This window comes from Dendrobates tinctorius, unplaced genomic scaffold, assembly GCF_039654945.1.
Source record: "Dendrobates tinctorius isolate UK_male_01 unplaced genomic scaffold, ASM3965494v1 ptg000107l, whole genome shotgun sequence".
In the NCBI taxonomy this organism is placed as follows: Eukaryota; Metazoa; Chordata; class Amphibia; order Anura; family Dendrobatidae; genus Dendrobates; species Dendrobates tinctorius.
The window spans coordinates 6829700-6843293 of NW_027361775.1; the positions used below are offsets into that span (position 1 = coordinate 6829700).

At 41.8% G+C, this 13594-nt stretch overlaps 1 protein-coding gene across 1 annotated transcript in view; it reads right to left on the bottom strand.

The window, feature by feature from the left end:
• LRRC1 (leucine rich repeat containing 1) overlaps nucleotides 1-13594 on the bottom strand; it is a 213784-nt gene that overhangs the window by 93887 nt on the left and 106303 nt on the right. The window contains exon 4 of the mRNA XM_073589144.1: nucleotides 11945-12034. Coding sequence (XP_073445245.1) covers nucleotides 11945-12034 — 90 coding nt within the window. The remainder of the gene's footprint in view (nucleotides 1-11944; nucleotides 12035-13594) is intronic.

Here is a 13594-nt window from a genome sequence, read left to right on the forward strand (position 1 = left end):
TAAATCTTTCAAAATCACCAGCCACGCAGTTGTCAGAGTATGTCATCCAATCATACAATAGCAATCACTTTCATGAGATGTATTTTTGTTTAGGTGCCCTGCCTATTATCTCTACATGCAAGTACAATAACTGTGCATTCTAGAACAGGCTACTGACAGCGGAACGTATTACAGTAGAACTTGTGCTCAGCTTTATAGAGATCCTAGCACTGCAGCTCTGCTGCTCACCAGAACAATCACTCACGGAGGCGAGCCTTACCTGCCAGAAACCATGGAGAGAAAAAAAAAAGAAAAAAGAGTTGGGATAGGAGCGCTGCCAAGGACGGGAACATCCAGAGGTATAAGTAACAAATGTTAAGCAGCACATAATAGGATGAAAAAGCATTGGTATAATTTTGGGAATGGTGTAACAAACCTCAGTCTTTCCAGACACCTTTAGTTTGAACACCGGAAAAACCCTGCATATTTTCAATTTTAATCGAGCAATTTCCAAATAATGCTCCTAATATCCAAAACATATTAATAGAGAAACCTACCGAATGTTTAAATTGGCCACATTAACCCCTGAAGAGTTAAATGAGTATTGAAAATACTAAATAATTCTTGTCTTGTGCCTTCTAGTATCCGTTACTTTTTATTTTTTCTATGTTGCAGGTCATTTCCACATTATACATTAATGTGGATGGGTACATCTATTTACATAAAAAAGGGGACTATTAGACTGCATATCATAACTAATTTTTTTTTATTACTTTTCAGTTATTTTCAGTTTTTTTCATACATTTTTATTTTATTCTAGTATATGTTTTGCTTTTTATTGTGTATTTTTCAGTTGTGGAGCTAACTTTCTTGTTACCGTATTCTAATTATATTAACCTTTGATACACCGATCAGGTTACCTCAACATGGACTGACCTCTAAAAAAGGTCAGGGCAGTCATTTTAGATGTTATATGCCTGATGAAGGTGTCGTATCGACTCTGAAACGCATTGCATGAATAAAAGACTTACGGTACTTACTAGTGATGAGTGAACGTGCTCGGATAACGTGTTATTGGAGCATGCTCAGGTGTTAAGAGTATTTTAGATGTGCTCGGATAATATGTTCAAATCCCTGCGGTTGCATGATTTGTGGCCGTTAGATAATGGCAACACATGCGGGGATTGCCTGTTTGTTAGGTTAACAGCAGAAAAATATGCAGCCGCAAGGACTCCAACATATTGTCCGAGCAGCACGATGAGGATACTCGGATAACATTATCCGAGCACGGTTGCTCATCCCTATTGCTTACACCTCTGGATGTTCCCGTCCTTGGCAGTGCTCCTGTCAACGCTTTTGGCCTTTTTTCTCCTTGTTATAGTGTTTCCTGTTGACAATCTCAGTAATCCATGGAGGTAGCTGCAGCCTTGGGGAGTTTAATCTATACATGCAAAATAGTGTTGTGCCTAGCACAACTGCTCTGGGTGAGTTTTCTGCAATCATCTATCCCTCTACACTGCAGGGGTTACTGCACCTCCGAGTGCTCTTCTATCATTTCTTTCTGCCAGAAACCAGATAGTATGATAAGGATATCCTAAGAAGATTGCTTAAAATAAAGAGAGGGGGAGCGCACTAAGGCAGTAAATGAGGGACACCAGCGTGTTTAACAAAGGTAATCCACTCACCTGATGTGGTTGTGAAGGGTCACAACCACCTAAGGAAGTTTTGGCCGCTGCAGATCCCAGGATGCAGATAAAACAGTGGAGAAGAGAAAAGCCGGGGTTCGTCCGCGCTAGACCACAAGGAACCAACCGAAGATGCAAGCAAACCTTTATTCACACTCAAGCCAACGTGTTTCATGGCCTCCTGGCGACTTCATCAGGGCAGCAATCTGCCCTGATGAAGTGGCCAGGAGGCCATGAAACGCATTGGCTTGATTGTGAATAAAGGTTTGCTTGCATCTTCGGTTGGTTCCTTGTGGTCTAGAGCGGACGAACCCCGGCTTTTCTCTTCTCCACTGTTTTATAAGAAGATTGCATGGCTCTCAGATGCTCAAAAGACAATTTGAGTCACTCTCTTTAATAAGCTAAAAAAATGCTCACAGGACAATACAATTACTGTGACGCATTGCCTATGTGCATACAGCATGTTATAGCGCTGGAGGAACTGAGCAGATTGATAGTAACTCTTCCCTATGGGAATCCAATGGGTGGACATAACCAGCAACTGATAACCTTTTCAGTATGCCTTTGCATACCAACACAACTCAATCACCAATACTGACCACTGGACTCCTAAGTCTAACGAACACAGGGGTTTACATGATTAAAGAAAAGTTATTTTGAATAGCTTCCTACAAAGCTATGTGCTTAGCTCCTCCTGCCCTACAACATGCCGTTTTCAGATAGGAATGCATGTACAACCTGAGAGGTTCCATCTTGGTGATCTCCAGGTGGCCCAACCGTGGGGCCCCAAGCATTCAGGCATGACCTCTACTGTAGAGAGGGGTTTTAAATATTGGTTTATTAATAAATCCATGAATGCTCCAGTAAATTTTCTGGAGTGGCTTAGTGAAAACCTAGACCTTAATCCAGTTGCAAATCTGTGGTCAGACTTGAAGATTGCTGTTCACCAGAGTAAAGCTTCTATTTTGAAGAGCGGGAACAGTTTTGCCTTGACGAATGGGCAAAAATCCCAGTGGCAAGATGTGGAAAGCTCAGAAACATATCCAAAGCGACTTGCAGCTGTAATTGCTGCAAAATAGTGTCTACAGAGTACTGTCTTTAGGAAGGGTGAACAGTTGTGCACAATGATGTTTTTAGTTATTTTATCCCATTTGTTGTTTGATTCACAAAAAAGAAAACCAAAATGTTCAAAGTTGTAGGCATGTGCTTTACATGAACTGATGAAAACCCTCAAAATAAAAAAAAATGAAATTCCAGGTTGTTAGGTAGCAAAACATGAAAAAAACCAAGGGTGCAAATATTTTCACAAGTCACTGTATATTAAATGTATAATTAATTGTAAGCAAATCACTAGTTTATACCCATTACCAAGAATGTGGCCTATTTGAGCAGGTTAGGTGCGTGCTACAATGCAGGACATCTATGGGCCACTGTGTGAAGTTACTAGACTACAATGTCCGCGTGGTGGAACACCGAAGGCCTGCAGCTGTGCTGGATTCTATGACTTGCTTTGGAGAAATGTGTTTTCTCAGGCCAGGAATGAAATGAGAATATTCTGAATACCGTTGGAGCATTTGTTACATCGCTGGCATGAATAACAAAAGGTTCTTTATCTTCTGTACGCATTTCCAAAACCAACATGCCATTTCTGGCTTGTATTATCAGGGTAAATTGGACAGCTCCTGTTTAATTTCCTCCCCAATAATGAATGTAAATATAATACAGTGGAAAAAAATGAAATAATAGATATGTATTAGTTTATATACTTAAAATTGCCCGCTGGAGTCTACGAGCCATCAGAGATGTCAGTAAGCCTTTACTTCATACGCTAAGCTTTTGTCACGTCACCATAGTAACACGCTGATTTTACAGGGCTTTATTTAGGTCTAAATGGAGCACAAAGAGGCAGACATTATCCCAAAAGGTATAATCTCCACTAATCTTTTCTAACCTCGTATTTTAGGACAAGGAGTAAATGCTGTGAGTAACAAAACAACGGCAAAAATGTGCACAGAAGACAAAGATGTGCTATTGAGATGCCAGTACATTATGCAGGAAGGAAACAATGACTCCCGGGGCAAATAAACACGCCAGATAGAAAGTACATGGACAGAAGCTGCAGATATCTGGCTGGAAACTCGCTTATATATAGCTATGTATATGTGCAAAATGTCAAGCATGCTGTTTCTTTATCTTCAGCAAAGACTCCTGTCTATTTGCAAGCTGGACAAGCTGTACTTTGTAGAACTAGATTGTAAAGACTGTAGGAAACAAAATAGGGCTCACTTATTCCAACAAAATATATATAATATACATACACACACATATACACATACATACATATCTGGCAAAAATTAAGAGACCACTTTCAAATGTTCAGTTTGTCTGATTTTTCTCTTTATAGGTATATTTTTGAGTAAAATGTAAATTGTTCTTTCAGACTATAAACTACTGACAACATGTCTCTGAAATTCCAAGCACTAAATTTTGTATTTAGTTTCAGAAAATGATAAATGCTCAAAAGAACAAAAAAAAAATGCAGTGCTTGCAGACTTCAAATAATACTAAGAAAACAAGTTCATAATCATTTAGAAACAACAATACTAATGTTTTAACTCAGGAAGAGTTCAGAAATCAATATTTTGTGGAATAACCATGATTTTTAATTACAGCTTTCATGCATCTTAGCATGCTTTCCACCAGTATTTCACATTGCTTTTGGGTGACCTTATGCCACTCCTGGTACTAAAATTTAAGCAGTTCTTTGTTTGATGGCTTGTGACTATCCATCTTCCTCTTGATTACATTTCAGAGGTTTTCAATGGGGTTCAGATCTGGAGATTGGGCTGCCCATGACAGGGATTTGATGTGGTGCTCCTTCATCCACACATTGATTTACCTAGCTGTGTGGCATGGCGCATTGTCCTGCTGGAAAAATCAGTCCTCAGAGTTGGGGAACATTGCCTGAGCAGAAAGAATCAACTGTTTTTCCAGGATAACCTTGTATGCGGCTTGATTCATACATCCTTCACAAACATTAATGCCTTGCTGAAGCATCCCCAGATCTTCACCAATCCTCCACCAAATTTCACAGTGGTTGCAAGACACTGTGGCTTGTACGCCTCTCCAGGTCTCCGTCTAACCATTAGATGACCAGGTGTTGGGCAAAGCTGAAAATTAGACTCATCAGAGAAGATTACCTTACTCCAGTCTTCTATGGTCCAAACCTTATGGTCTTTGGCAAACTTCAGCCTGGCTCTCCTTTGCTTCTCATTGATGGAAGGCTTTTTTCTACCTTTACATGACTTGAGCCCTGCCTCTAGGAGCCTGTTAAGAACTGTTTTTGCCATGCACTTCACGCCAGTTGCCATTTCTTTTGTAGGTCACTTGATGTCATCCTGCAGTTGCTAAGTGACAATCGAATAAGATGACGGTCATCCCAGTCAGTGGAGAGTGGTTTTCGCCCTCTGCTGGTCTGTAGCTTTGTTGTCCCCAATGTCTGATGCTTGACCCTGTTGTAATGGTCTACCATGTTAGAAATTTTAAGGATGGAGGCAACATGACGCTTACTGTATCCCTCTGCTAGTAAAGGCAGAGTTGAACCCTTCTTTTCCTCACTCAAGACTTTTCAACTCCTTTGCCATGGTTAAAAGTTATTTTTTCATTCCTATTACTTTTGGGATATTACTAGCACTTGTTTTGCCATCCAGCTTGTCCTATTGCAAGAGGATTGTGAACACCACAGCAGAGTTTATTATACTTTCCTTCGTTAAATAAGGTTTGGTTCAGGTGATCTCCTAATCAGAATGAGGTGTCCTTTGGTTGGAATTCAACTGACACTGGAATGGAATGGCTGTCAGACATGTAGAGAAACTGATTTTTATAAAACTAAGCCACCATACCAGACACCTTAGGAGCCTGGGTCAGATGTGGCACTGTTTGCAGAAGAAGGCAACCATGCTTTTCAGATTCTCTACAACCCTTTAAATAAATGGAGATTTCCAGCACAAATGGTTGCATTTTTTTCATGCCCTTTATAACATGCGACGTACACATTGGGCGCTGGTTTATGGAAGGGGCTCAGGAGAACATGCTAGCTGTGTTATACATCTAGCATCAGGCATTACCAGAAGAGCCCAGAGCAGTCTCTGATCCTTCCGTTTAACCCCTTAAATGCAACAAACACTCAGTTTAAAGGGAACCGGTCACCCCCCTGGGCGTTTTTAAGTAAAAGAGCCACCTTCAGCAGCACTAAGGCCCGTACTCTGAAAGTGGCTCTTCCGTTTCTGACCCCCAGTAACGCCGAAATATTAACTTTTATAAATAGGTCCTCGTACCTGTTATGCATCCCATAGGTATGGTATGTCCCCCTGAAGCAGCCTCCTCCCCGCCGTCAATCATGTCTCTGCAGCGTCTGGGCCCCGCCTCCCATAGCCGTCCATCATGCCCCTGTGCTGCCGTCTGGGCCCCGCCTCCCATAGCCGTCCATCATGCCCCTGTGCTGCCGTCTGGGCGCCGCCTCCCATAGCCGTCCATCATGCCCCTGTGCTGCCGTCTGGGCCCCGCCTCCTATCTCCAATGGCGGCACCTGCTCTGTTAAAACAGTTCACAGCAATGCGCAGTGCGCGCTGCCCGTGAACTGACAAGAGGCAATCACGCCTGCGTGTTGTGGAGGCCCCAGATCCTGCCCCGCCGTGTGAATACATCATTACACACATTGCGGGGTGGGGCCACTCATATTAACCTCTTCATGACTTGAGATATTTTTCATCAGATTGTTAAGGAAAGTATTGGCTATCCATCAGTCACTGCTTTAAGGGGGATGAACTCAGATTATTTATGAACAGGGGCAGAATAAGAGTATAAGAGTAGTCAGGATTCCAAGCAGTTTAAAAGGTGCACCCCCCAGGTACCCGATGTATCACGTGCCATGTGAGTAACACAGCTGATCTGAACAGCACTAGACAAAATAAAGCAGGGGAGGGATATTAATTATCCCAAGGGGCCATGAAAGACAGTGATGGTTGTTGAGGACAAACCAATAGACTTAAATTAATTCTGTTCAATATTAAGATTAAAAAATATTTTTTATATTAATTGTATCACTTATAATTGAGCAGACGTAATTATGCCAACATCCCGTATATACATGGAGCCCCCACAAAGGCCCCTAAACATAATATGAGCCACCACACAGCCCCCTATATACAGTATGATCACACACAGCCATCTATACACAGTACAAGCCCTAAAATAGCTATGTGGGTGTTCATACCTTATATTGGGACTCCCTAGATATAGTATAAGCCCCACATAGCTACCTAGATACAATATGAGCCCCCACATAACTTGTACATTCAGAATCAGCCCGCATATAGCTTCCTAGATGCAGTATGAACCAGCAAAAAGCAAAATAAATACACTAAGATAACTCACATCTATACATACATAAACACACATGCACATATTAAAAAAAAAAAAAACTCTCCTTGCTACAGTTCCTCCAGTGCTCCATTTCTACTTGTGGCCACGTCACAGCAGAGGAGACAGGGGCTCCCTTAGAACTGCGCCGCCATTCTGTATCAGCAGCGGAGTGCCAGGAAAGCTCCCTGACGGGATATGTGGGATGGCTGCACACAAAACATCACGAGGGCAATCTGGCTACGGGCCTCCTGGAGCCTCGGGCGGTAGGTAGGTTATAATGAGGGCAATCCGGGCTATGTCTAGGAGTCTGTACATTTATGGTGGAAGAGCACCCTTCATCTGCATACAGGAGTCACAAACTAACGATGTTTCTCCATGGCACTGCCCACCCTGGTGGTAAGTGATGGGCTACTTGTGCATGCAGCTGTCAATCACCACAGTATCATGGAGAGAGTACAGCCATCATGGAAACAGAAGTTAGAAACCATGGTCCTGAATTATTATAGTGTTTGCACTTTAATTTTTTTTTCTCTAGTTTTTGGTGTTTTCTATTTCCATGAAGTCCATTTTACATGTGTTGCCATGTGCGATTTCTAATGTAATGACGCTGTTCAGAAGGTAAAAAAAGAAATTCAGCGCGAACAGCCTGACAGCGGTCTGTTCTGTTAGAGCTGTGGGTCCCCACTTGACAAATGTTTAATGTTTCTATCTGGTTAGATACAGGTTTAAACACTCTGGACAAGATTCTTTATTGCATTGGTGCCTTTTTTGTCTGGTTTTTTGGGTTTTCATTTGCACCCAATTCTTTTGTTTAAGCTTCTCCACCGCTGAGTGATTTTATGTAAGCAGGAAACTTTGGCTCAATTTTTGCCCAATTGTGCAAATCGAACAGCATTCTGTGCTAAAAAGATGCAAAAAAATATTTAAGAAAAAAAGGACCATTTTTAAAATTGCACAAAATTCATGAACCCATGCGCCACTTTCAACAAACTGGCGCAATAAAAAAAAAAAAAAAAAAAAAAAATCACAAGACAGAAGAAAAGGAGCTTGAAGAAGACGGCGAAAGAGGAGTTGGAGCCTTCGTCTTATTTTTACAGAACTCCCATTTATCTTTGAAGTTTTATTCTGGACATATTTCTTGAGAAGGCCACAAGCAGATCAGAGAATAAAGATTTTTCTTATTCTCAAGTTATTGCAGAATAAAACCTTGCTGAGAGCACTAACACAAAGGCTAATGTTTCTATGGACCAGGACAGAAATCTGTCAGCTGAATGTTACGAGTCAGAGATCTGCGCTAAGCCAGCGACCGGCACAGTGCAGCCCGAAATCTGCCAGCTACAACATTACTGAATTGCTCCTATACAGCTTGTAAAATTAAAGAAAAAAAAGATATTTTTTACAAGCCTATTATATGGTATCAAACATCTGGGAATTAACAATAAGTTTGCAAATGATAAAACTACCTTATGTTACGTTTTCAAGAACAAAAATAATGATTATTTAAAAAAAAAAAAAAATTGAGTAAATCTGTCTTGCCTTCACTCCAACTTGTTTAATCCTGAAGGGTTTTAGGATTTTCCCCACAATTAACGTTTATCAACTAGGGTAATGGGTGACTGAGTGTTTGATCCTAAGGGCCCACCAACAATCACTAGGACAGGACCACAGCGATCGATCGTGAGGTCCCTCCATTCAGTCTATAGGGCAGAGGCGATAACGTCAAAGATTACTTGGTTGTTTCCTAAAGCCCTATTAGGCTATGTCCCACGTAGTTTTTAGCTGCTGCGGATTTCTCCCCGTGGATTTACCTGTGGATTATCCTGCGGTTTTGCCCTGCGGTTTATCACCTCGACAATGGAGGAGATGGGAAACCGCAGCGGAATCCGCAGAAAAGAGGTGACATGTCATTTCTTCCTGCGGATTTGAAACCGCAGCAAAACCGTGCGGAAAATTCCGCAGCATGTGCACAGCGGTTTCCATTTTACATAGAGTAAAATGGTATTGTACAACGCTGCAGACCTGCAGGGCCAGAAACGCTGCGGATCCGCAGCAAAATCCGCAACGTGTGCACATAGCCTTAATCATCAATAGTTCATTAATGAATATCATCCCCTCTTTAATGATCGATACACGGTGTGAACAGGATTACTATAGGTAAGGACAGGTTTTTAGCCTCCATTATCATTTCGATATCGATAAAGAGTTTGATCTATTTGTTTACATTTATGGAAAGGTTTTTTTTTTTTTTAAATAAAAGTAAAAATTTCAATTTCAAAGGAGGCAATTTGCCAAAAGTAGCATAAATTTGAAAACATATGTTCATGGCTTATCTTCTAAGAAACAAAGAATCCTTCAAACTTTGTATTAGAATCACACTTTGGCACAACTGTCAACTGATGATGTTGCTCATCCCAAAAGTTGAAATATAGCGCAAAGTAGTCAATTACTAGCGCTTTTAGGGTGTGTGCACACGTAGCGGATTCTGCTGCGGATCCACAGCGGTTTTGGCCCTGCGGAACTGCAGCAGTTTCTGCTGCGTTGTACAGTACCATTATAACCTATGGAAAATGGAAACAGCAGTGCAGACGGTGCAGATTTTTCCACGCGGATTTGCTGCAGTTTCTAATCCGCAGAAAAAATTGACATGTCAATTCTTTCTGTGGATTCCGCTGCGGTTTACCATCTCCTCCATTGTAGAGGTGATAAACCACAAGGCAAAACCGCAGGTCTTTTGACCTGCGGATTTTGCAAAATCCGCACGGATCAATCCGCAGCAGAACCCGCAGTGTGCACACACCCTTAGAGATACATGCCATACGTGGATAATTACTATTATTAACCATAACTTGATAAAAATAAAAATGTTAAGCAAGTAGAACGTATAAATCAACTGTGCCCATTAGAAAAGGCTGTAAATATTTTGGGCACATAGACAATGGAGTTCTGGTGGTCACACAATCGACCAACATCCCAAACTAAGCACAAACAGGACAACCTCAAATAAGACCATAATCAAATGAAACATTTCAGACTGAAAACAGAATAAGACACAAGCTACACAGTCCCTCTCATTCCCCCAACAGATATAGGGTTAAGATAAAGGGGTTTGTGGTTTTGGACAATCCCTGTTCCCCAGCAGCAGTAAGTTTTATAAAAGGGTCCAGTGCCAAGTCTCCACTGCTGCTCCTCATGTCTGTTATTGTCTGAAAACAAATTTCAAAAACTGATCGTCACATCCAAGCATAGTGTGAACAGATGCTTAACCCAGAGTCACCAACTCATATACATTCAAGCAAAAAAGGAAGCACACTGTAGTGCCATAACATGCAAATATGAAAAATGAACAATGAATTGCATTACTGCATTAGAAGTATGAAAAATTGAGAAAGTCCAGCGCATAAAATGGCCAAGTTATGTGTACCTGGAAGCCACGTTAAGGCACTTCTCGTCTTCCAGGCCCCCATTCTATGCCAACCCTCAGGGTATGTGCACACGCTGCGGATTCTGCTGCGTTTCCGCAGCGTTTTTGGCTCTGCAGAAACGCAGCAGATTTTGCTGCGTTGTACAGTACCTTTATTTCCTATGGAAATAAAAAAAAGCTGTGCACATGCTGCGTTTTTTTCCGCGCGGTTTTGCTGCGGTTTACAATCCGCAGCATGTCAATTGTTTGGTGCAGAAACGCTGCGGTTTTACACCTCATCCATTATGAGGTGTAAAACCGCAGGGCAAAACCGCAGAAAAAACGCAGATAATCCGCAGATAAACCGCAGCACTTTGTCCTGCGGATTTCCTGCGGATTTCCTGCGGTTTTCTCTACAAAATCCGCAGAGACTAAAAACTACGTGTGCACATAGCCTCACATTTTTCATAGGTTCCCAATCAGATGGACTACAGTCTTAGTGAGGGTTGGCATAGAATGGGGGCCTGGAAGACGAGAAGTGCCTTAACGTGGCTTCCAGGTACACATAACTTGGCCATTTTATGCGCTGGACTTTCTCAATTTTTCGTGCTTCTAATGCAGTAGTGCAATTCATTGTTCATGTTTGCATGGTTTGGCGTTGCAGTGTGCTTACTTTTTTGCTTGAATGTTATTGTCTGAAGTCTTGATAGGACGCAACCAGCACTGCAGACAATTAGACGGCTAGGTGGTTATGAGCGTCTTATGGCGTCATCTCAGGGAGAGCCATTCAAGCTCATGTATTGTCTGCAGTGCAGGGTATGTCAGCGCTGCAGACAATAGACATGGAAGCAGTGGCGGAGGCTCAGCGTTGGACCTAGTAACATGCAGTTTTCTTTTTTTATTAAAATGGTAATTCGGGACTTACTGTTTTTGAGTATTGGGCTAAGAACTAAAAGGCAGGTAGTTGCCGATCTCTGCAGGCTCAGAGCAGTCATGGACCACTCCTACCGGGCGATCCTGCGGCTTCCACTGACGTCATGTTTACAGAGAAGTGTCTTCTCTTCCATCTGCTTTGTTCAGATGGGGTCTCTGCCGATGTCATGCTGACTACAGCAGAAGGCACACTCCATCTATGTTATAGATCTACAAGCTAATCGGAAATAAAAACGGCAACTTTCACAGAAGTTTATCCAGCACTTTCACAATAGAGGGGACAAGATTTGGGAACACATTTACATACTCATGGCTATTTTATATAGAACCAGCCATAGTTGCCATTAACATACTACTGTATATGGAAAGCCTTGTAGATTTCACTACATTTCACATTTGTACCCATCTCATGGCACATGCACATTTATTAGGAGCTAGAGGGGAGAAAAATAAATCAACGTTTCCATTATTTTCTCTTTCCAACTCTTATCTTGCTCTGCCACAAAACAGGAGAAGTACTTACTTTCCGATGTTTTCCGGGAGTGCCTGCAGTGAGATATCGTTAATGGAAAGGCATGTGAGGCTCTCTAGGTCAGGAAAACTTTCTGGTAGCCTACATTGCATGAAAGAAAATACATAGCATTTATCACCAAATGCCGAAAGCAGCAAATGATGGCACAGAAAGGTAAGACACTTAGAGAAAAAACAAGTCTCTGCGGCTACAATTATTTTCTTGGCACATATCATATACAATTCACTGAAGCTTACAAATTAGCTTGCCCTTTTGTAAGGTGTATAAAAGTAACAAACTACAGTAATTCAGTAGGGATAGATTAGCGGTTTAGATGTTCATGAAGGCATGAATCCTCCAGGTAGGTGTGCTAAATGGAGCCAGTGAACGCTGGGCCGGCTCCCCAGTAATGCAGCTCCGATACAAACAAATATTGGGAACCATGGGGAAGTCTTAAATTATTAACTTAATTCCACCTTGACTTGATTACGGTATTTGCCCATATCTTGTACCCATCAGCTGTAATACAGAGTACATGACATACCATGTAGTGAACCAATGTCCAGTCTAACCCGTGGGATGAGGATATCGGAAGTTGAAAGTGAGAGATCCCGAACATGAAACAGCTATGTTGGGAACATGTTCGAAGGAAATACTACGACTACACAAAGCTCCATGTCGGGGGCGACTAAACTATTCCATCAGAAACACGCCAGCAATGCCACACGATTATGCGCTCATGGTACTGGAAGGGTTGGTAGACCAAGAGGGGTGGTGACTGGCCGGCCATGCTTCATTCCCCTGGAGAATATGGATTCTGAAACAGGATACCCGTTCACTTAATGGCTTGCACTATATTAACAGGTCTTCTGCATTACTACTGAACCGCAAGTATTGCTCGTCTGCTTTTTATTATTACACCTCTATTCTTACATTATGGGGCATATTTCTAAAGCTAAAGCACCAGAATTCTGTTGCCAATGTCTTTAATGATGTGATGTGCGTTTGTCACTTTTTACCACTTGTCCAATAAGGAGATGTGGCCTCTTAAAAAGGGTGTGGCTTACCAGAAAGGCCTAGATTATAGTGCAACACATTGCGCCAAAAATGAGCCAAAATTGGGCCACACTTTTGTGTCACAAAATACAGGACATTCTAAGACAACATTTTGAGCATGAAAAAAAATTTGATTAAAAAGTGCCGGTACACAGTCGCCCCAGTTGCCAGACCCACCAGAACAATTTCTAGTGATCACTAATCTAATTGACAATATATGACTACACATCACTCACTCTTTCTGCATGACACTGATCTGAACCATCAGTTCATACCAAAAGAAGCAGCAGAACCCAATGTATGCATCACATTCAGCTCTTAACAGAAGCATACAGTCTAGATCACGTGAAGTCATTATTTCCCTCTACTCCTCTTTGGTCAGACCTCATTCTGGAATATTGTGTCCAGTTTTGGGCACCACATTTTAAAAAAAGACATCAACAAACTGGAGCAAGTTCAGAAAAGAGCGACCAGAATGGTGACCGGTCTGCAAACCCTGTCTTATGAGGAAAGGTTGCAGGATTTGGGAATGTTTAGTTTGCAAAAGAGAAGACTGAGAGGAGACTTAATAGCTGTCTACAAATATCTAAAGGGCTGTCACATTGT